Raw genomic sequence first — 18,368 nt, 5'->3', positions numbered from 1 at the left:
ACCTTTACCATTTTTTTCTTTTCCCGGAACGACTTTGTTCATGTAGATATACTCCTCATCAGCACCTGTAAACAGAGACAGCAGAAGGTGATTAACTGCTGACAGCAGTGCACTTTTGCATAGATGTTTTTGCTCTGTGGTTAGCTACCACAAACACCTTTATTGAATTTAAGCAAACCTTACAAAACAACAAACACAAATGCCAAGAAAATATGAGCTTATGCACAGGTATTTTTGTCTTTTTTACTGTTTAATGCTTGCTTTGAATTCCCAAAGTTGATTTTTTTGATTTGGTTGAATATATTCACAGTGTGACTTAACTGCAAACGATAACACGGAAAGAATGCATATTTTGCTTTCCCTTGAGACAGCTGATGGGAAAATCTGATTCCACCTTGGTGCAAAACAAACTTCCATCGTGCTTGTCAAAAAGAAGTCCAGGATAAAAGGGAAACTTCACCCAAACAAGTAGTCCATTGTGCACATAGATAGGGCCACTATTCACACCCACTCTTACCGTGGCAAGCATTCATCAGGCATTAGTCAGAGTACTCCTTGCCTGCACAGATACAGCACTGTGTCACGTCTGTAGCGGAAGTTTTACATTGCTTTTTAATATACAAGGCAACTCCTGAACTTAATCCACCTGTTCATAACAATCATGTATTCACAAAAACTTTGCATTTGACTCTAAAAGTGATCCATTTTCTGTTTCTTTTGCATGGTTAGAGGAGCTGATCATAACCAGACTAAGGAACTAAAGGATGAACTTGACTTCACTTGCACTCAACTCTTCAGGCAAAAAGTGGAGATGATGAAACCTTCTTACATACATCAAGCGAGGAAAGGACTACAGCTGGAGTCATGTCACTCTCAACATGGTGGAGTAATTACAAGCTGGTGAGGACATCGCCATAACATTGCCACACAAACAGTCTGAAGAAAGGCCTTTTCTTGAACAATAAACACAGAGGTTGTGGCTACGAAGGCTCCATTTGGTTACTGTAACCTGTTATGGGAATTTGTTCCGGAGCTGCAGCACAGTTTTTCACTGGAATTAAATATTTTAGCTGACTTAGGTTAGAGGAAATCAAACAAAACTCTAACCTTGGGTGATACTGCGGAGAAGGGCTTCTCCTTTGAAATAGATATCATGAGGTGAAACCAAACAGCAGCAGCATAAAATGATGTTTTGCCTGTACAGTGAAAACAGATTTTCGGGGAACAAAGTTGAAATGCTATTTATAAATTGCTGCTCAGAGGAAGTGAGCATCCCCAGAGGATAAATGCAGCTTCGGAAAAATGATACAGCTTGGAGCCAGAAGAGGAAGTACGGAGAGACGAGTCCAAGACCTGAACATGGAAAAGCTTGACTGCTGGTGTGTGTTAGTGAACAGTGTGAGAGCTCTCTGAGAAAAACAGGGCGAAAGAGACTTTTAAAATCCAGAAGTGAGAAGGTGACAGCAAATGACAAAAATGGCAAAGAATCGGGGTCATTACAAAAACCAACCAAACAAACAAACAAAAAGTCATTATCATATTTGTGTCAAACTATTTTTGAGGTAGCGGTAGCATGTCATTAATTAGTTGCTTCAAAGATTAAGTAGCAGGCATAGAGCACCATAAATCACATCAGCCCACCAGCAGTTGCAAGAAAAAAAACTCACCTGAAGCTGTTTAAAAAGTTAACAAGTTAAGTTTTAGCTTGATTATAAACTGAAAATTGTAAAAAATTGCATGAAGCAAATAATTTTGCAACAGAGGGAGGAATGTAGTAAAGAAAAAAAGAGCAATCCTGCAGGCACAATGTGGCTTTAGCTACCAAAATTGAGATTAAGTGATGTTTTTGCAAAGCTTGCAGGGATATGATTATGAAAGGTTAGTAAGAGCTCAAAATAACAAAATAAAACCAGAGTAGGTGGTTTAATAACTTCTCCTAGGCCAGTTTCACTTAAGTGTGGGAAATGCAGGGAATGACCACATGTTACATAAGATACTTTGTTGGATGGCAGATTAACTGCCAGCCGGTCCATGCAGCTTTTGAATGAATTGAAACATTTGTGGTTAACCTTCAACCAGTGTTACAGTTTTGGATGCAAAAATCAAGAGAACAGTTTAAAGGTTTGTGACAAATTCTTCTACTGAAATTAACTTTTTAAAAAAGAAAAAAAAAGAAAAACCTAATAATGCACCAAACAACAAAACAAAACACTGCAACATTGTTGTAAGTGGATTTATGCATACTAATAGACCAACTAGAAACACTTCCACAGCAACTTTAAAGTGAACCTTTCATACTTTTTAATTATTTCCTTTCACACACTTATGGTACAAAGAACATACACCCTCTATCAAGTTTTAACATAAAATCTAGACCCTAACATCAGGTCTTAAAATGAGCTAAATATAAGCTCAGATGAATAATAAAACATGACACATCAAAGTGTGTCATTATTTATTTACTATAAGAAAAACTAAACCAAATTGCTGAAGCAGTGTGTGAAAAACTAAGCACATCCCATAATTTAATATGTTGTAGAACCACCAATAATGACGTGCTTATCAGTCTTTCACATCATTAAAGAGGAATTTTGAACTTCTCTTCTTTAAAACACTGGTTCACTTCATTGAGGTTTCCAGGCATTCATTTATGCACAGCTCTCTTACTTTGACTGCATCATTGCAACACTTTGATTCTTTTCTTTTTCAGTCATTCTGTTGTAGATTTACTCTTGTCCTTGGAATAATTTTTCTATTTCATGATCCAATTTCAGGCAAGCTGGTCGTACAGGTGGCCTCGCACTGGACTCTAGAATACTTTGGTGTACAGAGCTCATGGTTGACCCAGTGATGCAAGGTTCACAGGTCTTATGGCTGGAAAATCAACCTGAATCATTAACGTCCACCACCGTGCTTGACACTTGGTAATTATGACCTTGACATTAGGCGTTTGTGCTGATATGCTGGGTTTGATTTTTCCAACCGTGGTGCTGTGCACAATGGCCAAACATATTCACTTTGGTCTTGTCTGTCTAAAGGACATTGTTTCAGAAGTCTTGTGGTTTGTTCAGATGCAACTTTGCAAACCGAAGCCATGCTGTCATGATCTTTTTAGAGAGAAGAGGCTTTCTCTTGGCAACTATTCCAAAGAAGCCATACTTGTACAGTCTTTTTCTATTTGTACTGTCAAACTTTAACATTAACCATGCTAACTGAGGTCTGTAGAGTTTCTAGGGTTTTTTGTAGAATTTTATTACCTTGGGGTCCGACCACTAAAATGCCAAAACTTGATAAAAGTGCTCACACTTGCAGATAATCAGTTAATTAAAGTGTCTTTGATTAATAACACCTTGCTGCTACTTAATTCCTATCAAAGCAGTTAGGCTGTGCTTAGCTGTTTTAATGTGTTTTGGCTTATTTTTGTTAAAGATAATTACACAGTGTGATATATATGATGATTTTAGTTCATCTAGAGTTTGATCTAATTTTAGAACTTTAGTTTTACCAACACTGCACATCTACAGTTGCTCATGGTAGTGTTAAACGTGACTAAATGTAACCACGGTTAGACTTGTTTAGGTCATTTCTCACTTCAAATGTTACATGTAACATGTTTGCAGTAATTCTACTCTGCTGTTTGCTGTGAGTCAGCTAATTCTGCGGTTATTTAGACTTCACAGTATATCTAACCTCCCAATTACATACTGGGAAGAATAATTTTCTCTTCCTCTCATGAAATTTTCCTAAGGAAGTTATTATATTGTAGTTCAGTAACTGTATGTCTATGACTTGTTTGCACGCTTTCACTTCCGATTTGTTATTTTTTTTAATCAAACATATCAAACCGATTTAAACTTTCCCCATAAAATATCCATGAAAATCAGTTCCTGAATAAATATGAAGTGAGAATTTGGTCATGCGGTTTCAGATTTGTATTTCTGTCTTCATCTGCTTTAAGTTTGAAGTTGTTTGGGCCGACATGTTAGAATATAGACAGATGTTATTTTATTATTACCACTCACAGTTTTCTGACTTGTCTGGCACGTATAAGTTAAACTCTAAGCAAGTAGGACAGTTTTTAAAAAAACTGTAGCTGGTTGCCTTGACCATGTCTACAAGCCTGAATGCACTGAGTTACAGCCGTGTGATTGGCTGATTAGATATTGCCATTAACAAGTAGAAATTGTGTACCTAATGAAGTCGCTGTTGAGTGTATATCAACTGTACTTTGAAAAGACGGGTGAATAATGGTCCACTGTTTCTGAAAAAGTGCTCTTACCAGTCGAAGCTCTGTAGGACTGGAGGAGATCAGACAGCAAACCCTTCTGGACGGTGGCGTTCCCACTCAGCGTCTCCTTGTCCAAGATGACCAAGAAGCGGTGGAGCTCCATCAGGAGCTGGTCCAGCACTGGAAGCACAGACAGACAAGAGGGGCTCAGATTTACAGTGGTATAAAAATTCCTTTAAATTTTATTACACTTTTCTTGGCAAGAAAATATTTAGAAGCATTAAGACAATGGCTTAAAACCAGGACTGTCAAAGTTCCCATCATCAAGAAAAGCAAGAGTCATGAGGGAAAACAAAGCCTGTAATCTTTCCAGACAGCCATTATCAGAATATTGTGCTTTAATTTATGGCAGAGAACTTGTTCAACTTAGGGATTTGTCTTTTAACACTGATTTCAGTTCTTAGTTTAGCAGCTATTCCTTTCCCACTGACTTCCTTTTGTTCCTCAAGTTGTTTGCTGGTTGCCAGCATTTTGCATGGGAGAGACTCCTCTGAGGTTTTTCACTGGCAACAGCTGATAACCACTCAGACTTCATTTCTCATTCTCATTCCTCTCATCGAGCTGTTATTGACAGTTGCAAGTCCGTTTGAGGTTGTTTTGGGAGTTTAGCTAAAGGTCAAGCTCAGAGTAGGGAGGAGCCTAGGCTGGTGTCGGCAGGGCCAGTGTGTCTGGGTGCAGCCCACACACATCCTTCAGGGGTCAGCGCTGAGCTCAGAGTCCTCTCTGCTGTGTGGGGAGCTCTTTGTGTTTTCCTTCACTGTCTCTTGGCCTCATGAATAGGCCCCTTGCTACAGTGGGCCTCAGTGTGTGAGCACTTCAAGAGAAGAGACGGGGGAGGAAATAAAGAAGAAAGACCTTTTTTTAAAGAGAAGGTGGGGCAGGTAGTGGTGGTTGGGGGATAGAGATGCGTAATTATTCCTGACTTTTTTTTTTTGAAGAACTGCATATTTTCTGTTAATTTTCTAAAAAATGATGAATTAATCTATTTTACATGAATTGCAAGCACATATAGCTTTATTAAGTAGGAGCATATTCTGATGTTTGACCATCAAATTCATCCGCTCCTCTGAGCTGACTGTTGGCCCAATGGCTGATGAAAAATGATGATTAGCCAATCAGTGCCAGAGGCGGGATTAACACTACTTTTAAGTTGCTTTGAAGATGTGGACTAACATTAGAGTTGTGTGATACTTATTTACTTGGTATCAAGCTGGCAGCATGTCAGTACATTGCCAATACAGATATTATATTATTAATTTCCAAAGTATAGATCCTATTGTGCTAGAATCAGTCTGATACCAATTGGTATCAATACCATCGATATTTGGATCGATCCGCCCACCTCTACATTAAGCACTCCTGAGGCATGGGTACTAAATAATAATGGACGAACACACTGAGCTGTTTTGACTTTGCACTGCCCCACTCTTAAAATAAGATAAGATTCAAGTTGATACATGGGTATTGTGACTGGTAAGGGAAAATCAAATCTTCTTCCTCAGGAATCCGTTCGAGTGGACATAATGTTAGACTAAAAATGGAAACTGAGTTTTCAAGTTGGCACTCCTGCCTGGTACCCAAGGGCAGACTTTAAAATTGTCATGAAACTGAATCTATTCTTTCCTGTTCATGGACATAAACAGTACTTCTCCAAACTGAAAGGGAAACAAAATTTGCCTCAGGAGGCAGGAAGTGGCAGAAGAACAGTTCTAATCCCACACAGGACCACTGTGGCTTTCCTTGGTATTAATTTTACACTTGAAGATGACCTTACATTCATCATTTAACATACAATTTCACTCACATCTAATACCGTTCAACAAGGATCATGTGTTAAAATACAGTATATATATATATATATATATATATATATATATATATATATATATATATATATATATATATATATATATATATATATATGTGTGTGTGTGTGTGTGTGTGTGTGTGTGTGTGTGTGTGTGTGTGTGTGTGTTGCAGGTGATAAACATCATTCCAACTGAAATAGATTTGCTTTCATTAAGACTGGCCCGTACATTAACAGATACACACTGCTGTAAATGAAAAACTGTAAGAAAAAAACGAAAACAAAACCACCAATATTGTGTCAAAATCATCTGACCCTACTTAAAACCTCAACTCTGCCCCACATAAAATGACAGTAAGTTGCCTTTTTTGTTGTTTATTCTCTATTAAAACTGTCAGCTCTCATTTTTTAATAGCTCCTTCCGTCTCAAACTGATTACTTAGTGGTATGTGTCAGCAATCTATTGAGTGCAATCATTCCCTCTGCTCTGTTTGCTACTCTCCCATACATGGCTAAACTTTTGAAAAAGGGGGGAACATTTTGCAGCGTAAGGTATCAGGCCTGGGTAAGTTTTGCCTTTCAGAAACGGCAAGAAGCTTTCCAAAAGCTACAGCACGCTAGGTTGTTTTTTGATGACTCTAACTCAAGCTGAGTCAACTTCTGCTGAGAGGCACCATGGAAAACATCACTGTATTGGACACATATAGATACACACATACACTGCTCTTTGTCTCAAAGCATTAGAGAAATGATTTAAACCACAGTCATTACAATTTTCAGTGTTTAGCTACTGATGTATGCCTGGTGAATATGAATCTAAGCATTTTTCCTGCTCCTTCTCCTTGTGTGTTTGCAGAGAGTGACTCAGATGGCCTTTTGGATTGGGGACCCTGGGAAACAAAGTCAGCTGACAGGACAGGGAGGTCTGCAGCAGCCTGTCTCTGTGGGTTTTGGGTTGGCCAGACGCCCACTAAACATCCAGTTAGGGTCCGCAGCCTCCACAGTATAAACAATTCACTTCTGCAGAATAGCCAAAAGGAATCTGAATCAGAGAGGAATACTACTACTACAGTGATTTGTAACTGCTGCAGTTAAAACAGAGTAAACAGGGTACATAAGAATGAACTTGCTTTGCTTGAATTAAAACTTTCCAAACACCTACGCGGTGTGATCTTGGATTTTCTCTTCCCCCTGCCTGATTTTGGAGTTCCAGATTTGTGTTATGAACACAATACATGACCATTTTTTGTCTGACTTCTCCCACACTACGCTTATCAAACACTTTACTGTGTTTGATAAGCACTCTTGTGCATTGTCAGGCAAATATGTATCTATTTGCAGTGACGGTAAAGTTTCATAAAAGGTTTCCTGCAATCGTTGGCTAAAGCTTTTTACATTATCCTGACTGTCAATAAAGAAGGTTTATTTTTTTATTTTAAAGCAAATATTAACAAAAAATATCTTCCTTTTTTGCCCATGTTTTTTTTCTTTTAGACAGCCACTGTGAACTGGTCTTAACCTTTCGTCTTCTGGTTAGGCAGGTTTCCCAAAGTTTAACTAAAGATAAACAAACAAAACACTGAGACAATATAGTGTCTCTGCTCTGCAACAACTACCTAAAATGTTAGTTTAGCTTGTTAGAAATAGAAAAAAGCACAAGCTTAGGTTCCACTTAAAAAGGACTTTTTGTTTCAGAAGTCTGGCAGATTGAGGAAGCTTGAGGTCCTGCATCAACTCTGGCATTTAATTTTCTTAAATTAACAAAGCACACGTGGAATCTCATTTTAGCTGCTTTGAGGCTAAATCGAGTTGTTGATGCATTTTTCACATACACTTAGAGGATTAGGCTTAGAAAATATGCTGTGCTAATGTAATTTGACAAGAATCTAATTGGCCTTGCCTTCAAGTGTGGTCTCAAAACAGCAAGAGGGACCTGCAAGAGTAATGAGTGCTTCAAACAAGACTCCAATCCAAAGGAGAGGTCAGCATTTTGCTTGAATGTTGAACAGTCACATGTGTTCAAACATTCTTTTGCCATCTCTTTCTTTTCTTTTTTCAAATGTGTGTTTTCTCCTCTCTTTTTCTCGTATCCAAATCAAACTCGCCCCGTTTAAAAGTTTCTTTTCATCTGTACATCATCTCCCTCCCATCTGCCCTACTTTTAAAACAACTCTTAGCATACCAATTTATGCTCCAGGAAATATCCTGGGCTCCACTGATGCAATATTTGTGCTGCTTCCAAGCATGTTTATGATGACTTTGATCAGCGGTGAATAATATCATCAGTGGCGGAGAGTTAAAGAAAACATAAACAAGTCGAAATGTGAAATTATCATTTTTGCTTCAGATTGATGATGCAACCGAGGCTGTTTCAGTGCAACCCGGGTATTCCTGCTTGTTCAGCTTGGAGCTGCTGGTAAAGGTCTGTTTGGGACACTTCCTTTAGTCTCTGAATCACAGTCATATTTTTGGGATGTGGTGCAGATGTTGAAAATAGTTGCAAATGTGCTTGCTTTGCTTTTCTCGAGTCTAAAATGTGCTATTGGACTTTTATATAACAGATTCTGACTGTGAAGATCTTTCCTTATATCTGCTCATTTATGCACCTGTTTAACTCAAGTACGGTTGTGAAAAAACAAACAAACTACACCATGTGTGAAAAATAACTGCACCTTTGCTGCATCAACAGGAAGGCACAGCAGTAGGGTCAGTAGCAGCCTGCTAGAGTGCTAAATGCACTTGAGTAATTGATCATTTGATTAATTGAAGTTTGCTATATAAGCACAGGCAGAGCAGGTTATCGGAAGGTTGGTGGTTGGAGCTGTTTGCTCCATGCTGCATGCCAAAGTATCCTTGGGCAAGATGTTAATCCAAAGTTGCTCTCCAATGCTTCCTTTGGAGTGTGAATCTGTCTGAATGTTAGACAGAATGCACTTAAGCATAGAAAAAAAGATCTTTTATGAATTGCTGTGAATGGATAACTTTGTATATAAGTGTTGTGTAACTTTGAGTGCTCAGGTAGAGACGAAAAGCACTACATAAAAACCAGTCCATCTACTATCCGCAGGACTGGACATCCCAGCAAACTCAGTCCAAGGTCAGACCAAGATATGTTCAAAGGAACTAGAAAAAAACCCAAATTCACTCTCAGTCAGCAGGATAAAGTTCATAACAGAAGAAGACTGAACAAGTAGACACCAGAAAGTTGTTGCTGTTTATCTGGATGTAGCGTGTTGAGTGGGAGAAACGTTTCATCGCTCATCCCAGTGACTTCTTCAGTCTAAGCTGAACAAGTACGGTTTATATTTGCACAGTTGCAACAGACCAAGCATTTCAGCACAAACACCTCATAACAACTGACGAACACTGTGGTGGAGGTGCGATGAGCTTGTTTTGCACCCACAGGACCTACCTTTGCACCCACCTTGCATTCACTGAGTTAACAATGAACTCCTCTGTATACCAAAGTATTCTAGAGTCAAATGTGAGGCCATCTATCCAACAGCTACGACTGGGCTCGAATGACATAATGCAACATGGAAGTGCAATGGCCCACTAAAGGCTACCCTGGCCCAGTTAAAATGTGGCAGGAGCATAAGCGAGGTGTGCACCAACAAATACGCACAAACTTTAATGAACTGAAGCAATGCTGGAAAGAAGAGTGAGGCACATTCCTCCTCAAGATGCGAGAGACTGATAGCATCACACAGAAAAGGGCTCAAGTTCAACGGTGTAATATGTCATGTGTTGTTTTTCATTTGAGTTTGTATTTACTAGACTACAGAATGTTCTGATGCATAAAACCTTAGAAGTGAAAGAGGGTGCGCTTTCTTTTTTCCACATGAGTCTACATCCATCTCACCCAGCGTTTACTCATCCATTTACCACAGCATTAGATTTGAAATCCAGAGGTGTATCTTCTTTATCTGATTTGTTTTTAAGATCACAACATATTTAGCAGAAAGAAGAGTCTCACCACAGCAGGTGTGACCGTTTCTCCCGACATATTTTATGACTCACACTCACACTATCTACTCACACCACTAGCACTTTATATAGCCTCTGTAGAAACTATCTACACCCTCACTTATCTTAACTGCACTACTGTATAGCTCTGTGTAAATAATCATTCTGTACATTCGATAATCTTTAATCCTACAACTGTTTACAACTTGCATAGTTCCCATTTCTGTATAGCTGTATATCTCAGATTCTGTAAAGTTATTTATTTCATATTCTGTATAGTTTTTCATATTTATATCCTGTTCATAGCCTGTACATAGCTTGTACTCACTACAGCCTGTACATACTTATAGTTATAGAATATTCACAACATACTTCATACCGTGTACATCATAACATACCATAATAGACCCATTTCTGTAATATACTCACATATCTATATTATTGCTAATATATATTGTAATATATCTATATCACTAAAGCACTTCTGGATGGATGCAAAAAGCATTTCGTTGCCCTGTACCTGTGCATGTGCAATGACAATAAAGTTGAATTCTAATTCTAATTCTAATTCACTATGCACTCTACTAATGACATGTCACACAAAACACCAGAGATAAAACTGATTAAAAATAAAATAAATCCATGTTCAACAAGTTCAGTAAGCCAAACTGTGATTTCTTGCTTGTTACTGGAATGAACGATCAATCAACCAATCAAGACTTTGTCTCTATGAATTGGTAAACACAAACAGCAAAGAAGTTCAAGCCATGACAAACATGAATATATGACATTAAATATTATAGATGTGAAAAAGAGCTTATAAACTTACATAAATCCATTTTAGAGGATCGCTCTATTTTGGAAAAATCTAGTAAAAACTAATTTGCATGAAATGACACCAAACGCCGGCTCGATGATCTGATTAGCCTTGTGACTGACACTTACAGAGCTACGACTCCCAAAAGGGAAGTGGTGGCAAGAAGGAGAATTGGAACCAGTAGCCAAAGTCACAGTAAAAACGTTTGGACTGTAATGTGCTTTTCGCCCTGTCACACACTTAAAAGTGCTTCTGCTCCAGTAGACACGAAAAAACGACTGAAGCAGAGCTGATTTGTATCAGGCGAAAAATGTGCACAACTGGAAAAAAAACAACCAAAAAACCAAAGAGCTGCATGTGATTGATTTGTTCCAGGCTGCTCTTTCTTTGGTGAGAGTGGCAGATAATTCACTGATGAATAAAGGATCAAACAACAATTTGATTGGTGTTTCATCCAAATTGGCAGGTGCACGTTTTTTTCTATGTGAAACATGCTGGGTTCAGCTGTTGGACAGAGACTGCGACCGACATGGCTGGATTAATCCAAGCTGTGTTGTGGTGTTATTTCCATAGAAACCACAGAAGAGAAAAAAGGAGTTGACTTGATGAATTCAGAAAAAAAGGGGGCTGTAAATGTCTGATAGCAACACTGAAGGAGAAAGAGAGAAATGAAAAGTTGTATTAACAAATCAGTGCCAACCTGAGGCACACAAAAATATGACTGGTGATACCGTACAGCCTTACTAGCCCTCCCTGAGATGCCTAATGGACTAGCACATGATAAATAAATGCATTTTTGGAACGTACAACCTTTTATTCACTCTTAGCTGTCACCTTGTCCCATGAAAAAGATGCGTTAAGTATTCCCCAGGTTAAAAGCAAGCCATCACAGGTCTATGCAGCGTACCATTATGCCAAAATGCCTTTGAATTTCAGCATAAAGACAATGTACAAAGAACAAACCTCACCTCTGAGAGCAAATATTGTGTTTTATCTGGACCATATATCTAAAAACGGGACGCCGAAAGAACACAAAAAGTCTTTGCACCTACATATAGTCACAACATAATAAGAACACACAAAGGAATAGCGAAGATCACCAGTGATTACAAGTTCCTACGTTAGCATGTAGCAGTGTTCAAAAACCACTGAGATGTGGGGGTTTTTGTTTTTTCACATCCTAGTCACTTCCGTCACTGCTCATTGCACGGCGAGGCCATGGAGACCAGTAGTTGTGGGTTTTAATTCTGTGTAATGCCAAGCTAACTACCCAGAAGGACTGACTACAGTAGCACTTTCAGGTCCAAGGACTTGTTTCAAAGTACTGAATGAGATGAAAGCAAAATACAAAAAAAACAAGCCTATTCATACCGAGCCTTGTTACTACAAGCTGGTCTTGTAGCGACATGTTTTGGTCGTCAGGCTCAACACATTTTGCTACTTGTCGCATATGTAAATTAAAACAATTTGGAAGCGACTGGATTTTGTTCAAAAAGTCTCTGTTTGGCTGTTCATCATCATAATTTCTATGAGACAGTTTTCTTCAGCAATACAAAATATAAATCATGGTTCAATTTAAAGTGCTCCAAAAATAATCTGCAGCAGTTTCACTTTCTGATAAGGTGATAGAGGTTGAGAAAGAGCTTTGCAGAGGAATTGATACAAGTAAGGCTTGAGAGCGTTCAGCAGTCTTATTATAGCCAAGAGCCCAAATAGTCGATTGATTTGAACACTGCAGCATGTTGTTGCACTACACACACACACACCCCTCTCTAAAAAAACAGGAACAGATCAGTGAAATCAGCTCCCAAGTCTTTGATAGAAACAAAAACCTGAAGTCATGACTGCTCACAATAGAGAACTATTTGTTTTGGTATTTTTTTCCTTTCGTTTTGGAGGATAAAAATAACAGCATGAACAAGGAAGGAGGAACAACCTGCAAAGAAACAGTGTCATATAATTAAGAAGGTAAAAGAGAGTGGGCACGGCATGGGCGAATGACAACATAAGACTTTGAGCTGAAGAAGAATTCGCACAAAGCTCACAAGGGCAAACTCTCCATGCTGACCCTCCCATTGAGGTGTTAAACTATAAGGATGAAAGAAGTTATAAAGAAGCCACTTATCAAGAGTCATTCCACTTTCTTTTTCAAGTGTCTCCTCTTTTATCTTCCCTCTGCCCCAACTATTGAATCTTGCCTTTATTCGAATCACGCTTCAACTTTCTTTACACTCTTTTCTTTTCTTTTCTTTTTGGCGGTCTTTCTTTAGATCTGTGCCATCTCATTTATATTGAGGCTTACATCTGAGCCCTTGGAGAAATCAGGCAGTTTTTCACTGCTGAAGCATGCTAATGGCCTCTAAAAGCCCAAGTAAATCTTTGTTGATTTTAGGAAGAGGCCTTGCTCTGCTTACACAATTTTGTCTTGATTAGGATTCAATGCAGGTTACAGTAGACAGTGTAGATAAACGCCAAAGCTGAAGAGTCGACTCGTCGGATTAAAGATGTGATGCTGCAAATTTGTGTCTGTGAGGCTGCGTATACATGAGATTCGGGGAGAAAATAAAAACGATGCCGAAATCTGGCTCATCGCTGAAGCTTAGTGTCTGAGTTGTTGGCTTAATTTGACATTTTTAATGCGCTGGAATTTTAATAATGCTCAGAAATTATAATATAAACAGAGACTAATGATTCAAAACACCATCTTCTAAGCTGCTCTAATCATGATTTAATCAACAGTGGATCCATTGAAAGGGTTGCTTCAAGTGCAAACCTAAGGATAAATCTGCCTAGACACTGCTGTTTCCCTCTCCTTGCTAAGCATGCAACAGTAGATGGGCCAAAGCATAGCTAGCTAATTAACAAATACCTAGTAAATAGGCTAAATTCAGCCTAGAATTACATTCTCCAGGCAGCCAAAAATTACATTAACTTTGTACCATAAGACTTGCTCCAAAACAAACTTTCTCCTTGCCTTTGGCCTTTCTCACAAACACACACAGAGATGAAATATCTGTCAGCCCCTGGGCCATAAGGCAGAGGAGGCTCAGTGAGGTTCCACGTCCCCTTCTTAATCCACCACCCCGCCTGCATCCTTCACTCAAACCTCCTCACTGCTTCCCCTCAGACGCTTTCCTCACACCGCTGTTCTCTGGTGTGATGTGTGTGTGCATGTATGTAACACTTTGTGTGGCTTTTAAGTGAGTAGCGCTAAACTGATTAATTCAGAAAAAAAGACAAAGCTTTACGAATGTGTCAAACTTCTTGACTCAATGATACAAAAAAAAGTGACAGACTAGAAGCGGCAATTCCCAGCCTCAGTCCAGCCACATTAAAGTTTCTCCGCTTAGTTAAATATCCCACAGAAAAGCTGCCAAGAAGGCCTTCGTGGAGAGACTGTGCATATGAGTGTGTGATTACAAGTGTACCTTCTCCAACAAAAGTGTACCTGGTGAGAAGCAAACAAAGTACAGGTTGATCCAGAGCTGGATCCATAAACCAAAGACACGTTTGATGTGTTAAAAATGGGCGAGAGTGCAAGCCAGAGGGCAAAAAGAGCCAAACTCACACAGAACAGGAAGACCGCCTTTCTTTTCATCATTTTTATAGCCTCATCCAGCTTCCTGAATTACCCACACTTCACTCACTCCCCGTTGGCAAGTTCATCCCATGACACACATACGAGTGAACCAGGAGACCCCATGCCAGCTCTAATGGTCTACATCTAAGCAAGCTACTGCTGAGCTGATAGCAGGTCAAACCCACTAGACCCACTGACAGTTTCATATTGTTAAGCTGCGCTGAAAAGCACCTTAAATTGATTGGCATGATCTGTGCTGACAGACTGAAGAGCATGCTAATATGGAGATACCGGCTTAAAAAGACATTTAGGAGGGGATCGGTGCCTTTTGGATTTGTAAAACTGTTCAAAAAATAATATGTGAATTAAGGTCAATGAATTTTTTTATTTCCAACTCCATCCCTTCCTTTCATTTGATAAATTATGGGATTTTGAACTTGAAGATGTTTTCAAGGTTTGGCGTTTGTGGCACTGTAATAAAAAGTGTGCCATTACTGGCATACACAGATTAAGAAAAGTGAAAATAGCTTTTCAGCATTTAGCGGTTTGTGCACAGCGTCTTTCACTGCAGCCACACACAGCACACAAATACTTATGGTTAAAAATACATTAGATTTGGTCACTACTGTGTTATACAAGCACTCGTTGTTGAATTGAGCAAAATGACCACAAATGATATTAATGGGTTCTCATTTGGTAAATGAGGGACTTCTTGACTAAACATTGCACCTGTTTGAACACCAATATGACTGTGCTGTGGGTCCAAATCCTACAGCTACCTGTGCCTTTAGGGGTGCCTTTGCTCCAGCTTGTAGAGGGCTCTCCACTAATTTCACCTAAATATCACTTCACTCGCATGGCAGCACATTCTTGTTTTACTGCAAACTTTTAAAACTTTTAAAAACTATGCTCCACCACTCCTCAGATTCATACAGTTTTAATCTGTGAGTCTTCTGCATAATCTTCTAAACCAACAATGTCCACAAGCACATCTTTCAGCATGCCTCCATTTTACTTGCATATTCTTTTGGAACTGCTCACAGAGGCAGATCACTGCTGGAGAAGAAGACTGATGGCTGAGGCGAGAAAAGAAGCCGTCGCCTTTATGGGTGAAACGCAGCTGTGAAGAACTGGAAGACAGGCATATGTAGCATATAGCTTTAGGCACAAATTGCTGGGATCCATATTAGCATGGAAGGCTAAATAAACAAGGGCATTAGGTGGAAGCCGTTGATTGACAAGGAAACGAAGATAATAAATACTGGAAAGGATCTTAGATGAAAATAAACATATGCTTCTATTCCCATTATGGGAACATTTAGTGGAATTACACTTTAATTATTTCTATAGTTCCACTTGTATATTATGAATGTATAATTTCTATGTCAAGCCAATACTATGAAAATATGAGGGTGTCTAAGGACTTCATCCATTTATCAGCTGATAAAGACACAGTTAACAAGACATCTGGTATCAGTAAGTAATCTGTGAAAAAAGAGGACTGTATAACTATTTCGACCGCTCTGATTATTTAATATTTTGTGGGCTAAAACACCAGCATGTGGGTTTTAATCAGGTGCAGGGCAAAGCGAGCTCAGGGCCAATGGCTGAGTAAGAAGGGCTCTAATCGTCTCTTGGCTGAGCTGCAGAAGTGTGCGTTCTCTTTTGTAATAATCGATTCCCAAATATGTCTCACGACAGCCCAGAGGTCATGGAAACCAAACAAAGCTCCAGGTGGCTGAACTAATTCGATCCTCATCTCTGGCACAAGGTGTGAGAATCAGTGGCATGAGCTGCTGGGCTGCTTCTCTGGAAGAAAACCGGCACGAGTCAGATTTCAGAAGCACGAAACATTTCCAGAATACTAAATAATACCTTTCCTTGTCATCGGCCTCCCTGAATTTTCCCAGGTTTCCCTTTACTGTACCCCCTCCAATGGTTGCCTGTGGCTGTTAGTATCTAATCCATTGTCCTAGTGCGCTGCCAAAAGAGGTGCAGTCCAGCTTTTTTTCCATTTTTTCAGCCTGAACACACCGACTCATTCTCTGCAGCCTGTTTCTTACCCGCCCAATTCTGCCCTTCTCTAATCAATTACATCCCCACTGCAAGTCTGTTGCCTCTGCCTCCCCTTCATTGCTGACTCATAATTCATCGAATCATTGGCATTTTAAACACCTTTATCCCCTATCAGGATGACCTGATAGGCATCAAATGAAAGTGGTGCAAATCTCACTTCTTACTACTTTTAAAACCACTGACACACACACAGCAGGCGGTGAAGTGAGCAACGTGGCTCCCCTGGTGGACGATCGCTGTAATATCATCGGTCCTAAAACATGACAACATCACTGTTTGTTACATGAGGGCGACGGATGTTATTACATGTTATTACTTGTTATTATATCATTGATGTTTTTGTCATTGTCAAATAATCTGGCATAATCTTGGGAGGAATGGCGGGTAACAAAGGAGAGGAAAATTCCTCTGAGCCCAATAAAAACATTTCCAGATATATCTGTGTTCAGCTAAGACAAAAACAAACATAAGGGATATGTGAAAAGAAAAGAAAAAAATCAGTCAAACGCCTCAGCTGGTATTCTCCCACAGTGGGTGAAAAATGCACATACGCATAAAACACCTCTGTAAGTGGCTGCTTGAAACACTGACTGTGTAATCTGATGGGCTGTGGGAGTTAGCAGTCTGGGCTCACCAGTCAGCTGGTAAACGGGAATGTGGGAGCAAGACTTTTTTGACTAGTTGCCATTGTTTCTACTCCAGCCAGGAGTCGGACAGTCACTCCTCTCAGCAGTGCAGAGGTCCAAAGAGCGATGTTTTGTTTTTCTTTTGCAGTTAGGCAAGCGAGGTGAGATTCACCTAACTTTATTTTAAACTCTGATTGTGTTAATCAGGAAGCATTAAAAGGACCTTGCTCATCCCCTCGCGAGCAAATAACCACAGGAATTTGAGGAATGCTGTGAGAACGATGTTGCAGCTAATGGAATTCATCAGAAGCCACAGTGTAAACAATTTTATGGAACCCAACTTTGAATGGTCGTGGAAAAGCCATCTTCGTGTCCCGGGTTATTTTGGTTACATCCTTAATGAGTGGCAGGTGACCGACAGTTAAATGATCCACATGTTGAAAACAGTGTGTTATTCCAGCACAGCACAGCAGAACAGAACAAGCACAACCGAAACAACTTTTATCTGAAGATGCTTTTCTTAATCGTTCATTTCGAAAGTATATAAAGTCACAGCAGTAGATTCTCCCGTGTAAAAACCCGAGTAATTATTCACCGCAAGCCTGTTTTTGTCTACCCTGCGTGTTGCACAGTACCACTTTTTATTACAACTGTTCACAAGAAAGCAGTGTCACCAATCCCACCCGAGAAGTCAGCAGCCCTTTCTCATGTTCTTGACACAAAACCTCTCCTCTTACCTTTGTGCTTCTCCATTCGCTCGCCCCTTCAGCTCTCATAAAACGAATCAATCCCAACGAAACTTTGCGGCCAAGTTCCTCAATGATGGCACTACTTCTGCAACTAATGCGGAATGTAGCCCGACCCTCCCGTTTTCAACAATACACTGACTGAGCCGGACACGCTGAGTTGTGACGGAACAACAGCGCTCTCCTCTTGTTCCTCATCTCTCTTTTTTGCCACACCTCCTCCACCTCCAAGTTTGCAGCATCCAGACAGAGACTACGTCGCTGCTTCAAGACCATCATCCAGGTGTCACTCAAACATCCACGCCCGTAGACTTTCAGTGACAAACTGGGGGAATGAGCTGTCTTTAAGGGCATTTAAATGCGTGCGCTAAAGTGGAAACTAAAGGGAAGTCTGCGTATCCAGAAGCTCATTTTATCTGTTTCTCTGCTGTGCTTCAGTTGCCTATCTTGGGTCGAATAAAA

At 39.7% G+C, this 18,368-nt stretch overlaps 1 protein-coding gene across 3 annotated transcripts in view; it reads right to left on the bottom strand.

Moving 5' to 3' along the window:
* Positions 1–18,216, bottom strand: part of afap1l2 (actin filament associated protein 1-like 2) — a 46,444-nt gene extending 28,228 nt beyond the window's left edge. Inside the window, exons 1-3 of one of the 3 annotated variants that reach the window (XM_085416454.1) lie at positions 17,898–18,216; positions 4,280–4,408; positions 3–65 (exon numbers count right to left, since the gene is read on the bottom strand). In XM_085416454.1, coding sequence (XP_085272580.1) covers positions 3–65; positions 4,280–4,408; positions 17,898–17,913 — 208 coding nt within the window. In that variant the 5' untranslated portion in view covers positions 17,914–18,216. Of the gene's footprint in view, positions 66–4,279; positions 4,409–17,897 lie in introns of those variants that run through there. The other 2 variants (XM_085416455.1, XM_085416456.1) reach the window with 2 other exon arrangements.
* Positions 18,217–18,368: the final 152 nt, after the last annotated feature.

Source organism: Rhamphochromis longiceps, linkage group LG8, assembly GCF_057381845.1.
Source record: "Rhamphochromis longiceps isolate RC_006_pf linkage group LG8, R_longiceps_female_GT1.1, whole genome shotgun sequence".
Taxonomy (NCBI): domain Eukaryota; kingdom Metazoa; phylum Chordata; class Actinopteri; order Cichliformes; family Cichlidae; genus Rhamphochromis; species Rhamphochromis longiceps.
This window is presented reverse-complemented; position numbering and strand designations above follow the sequence as displayed.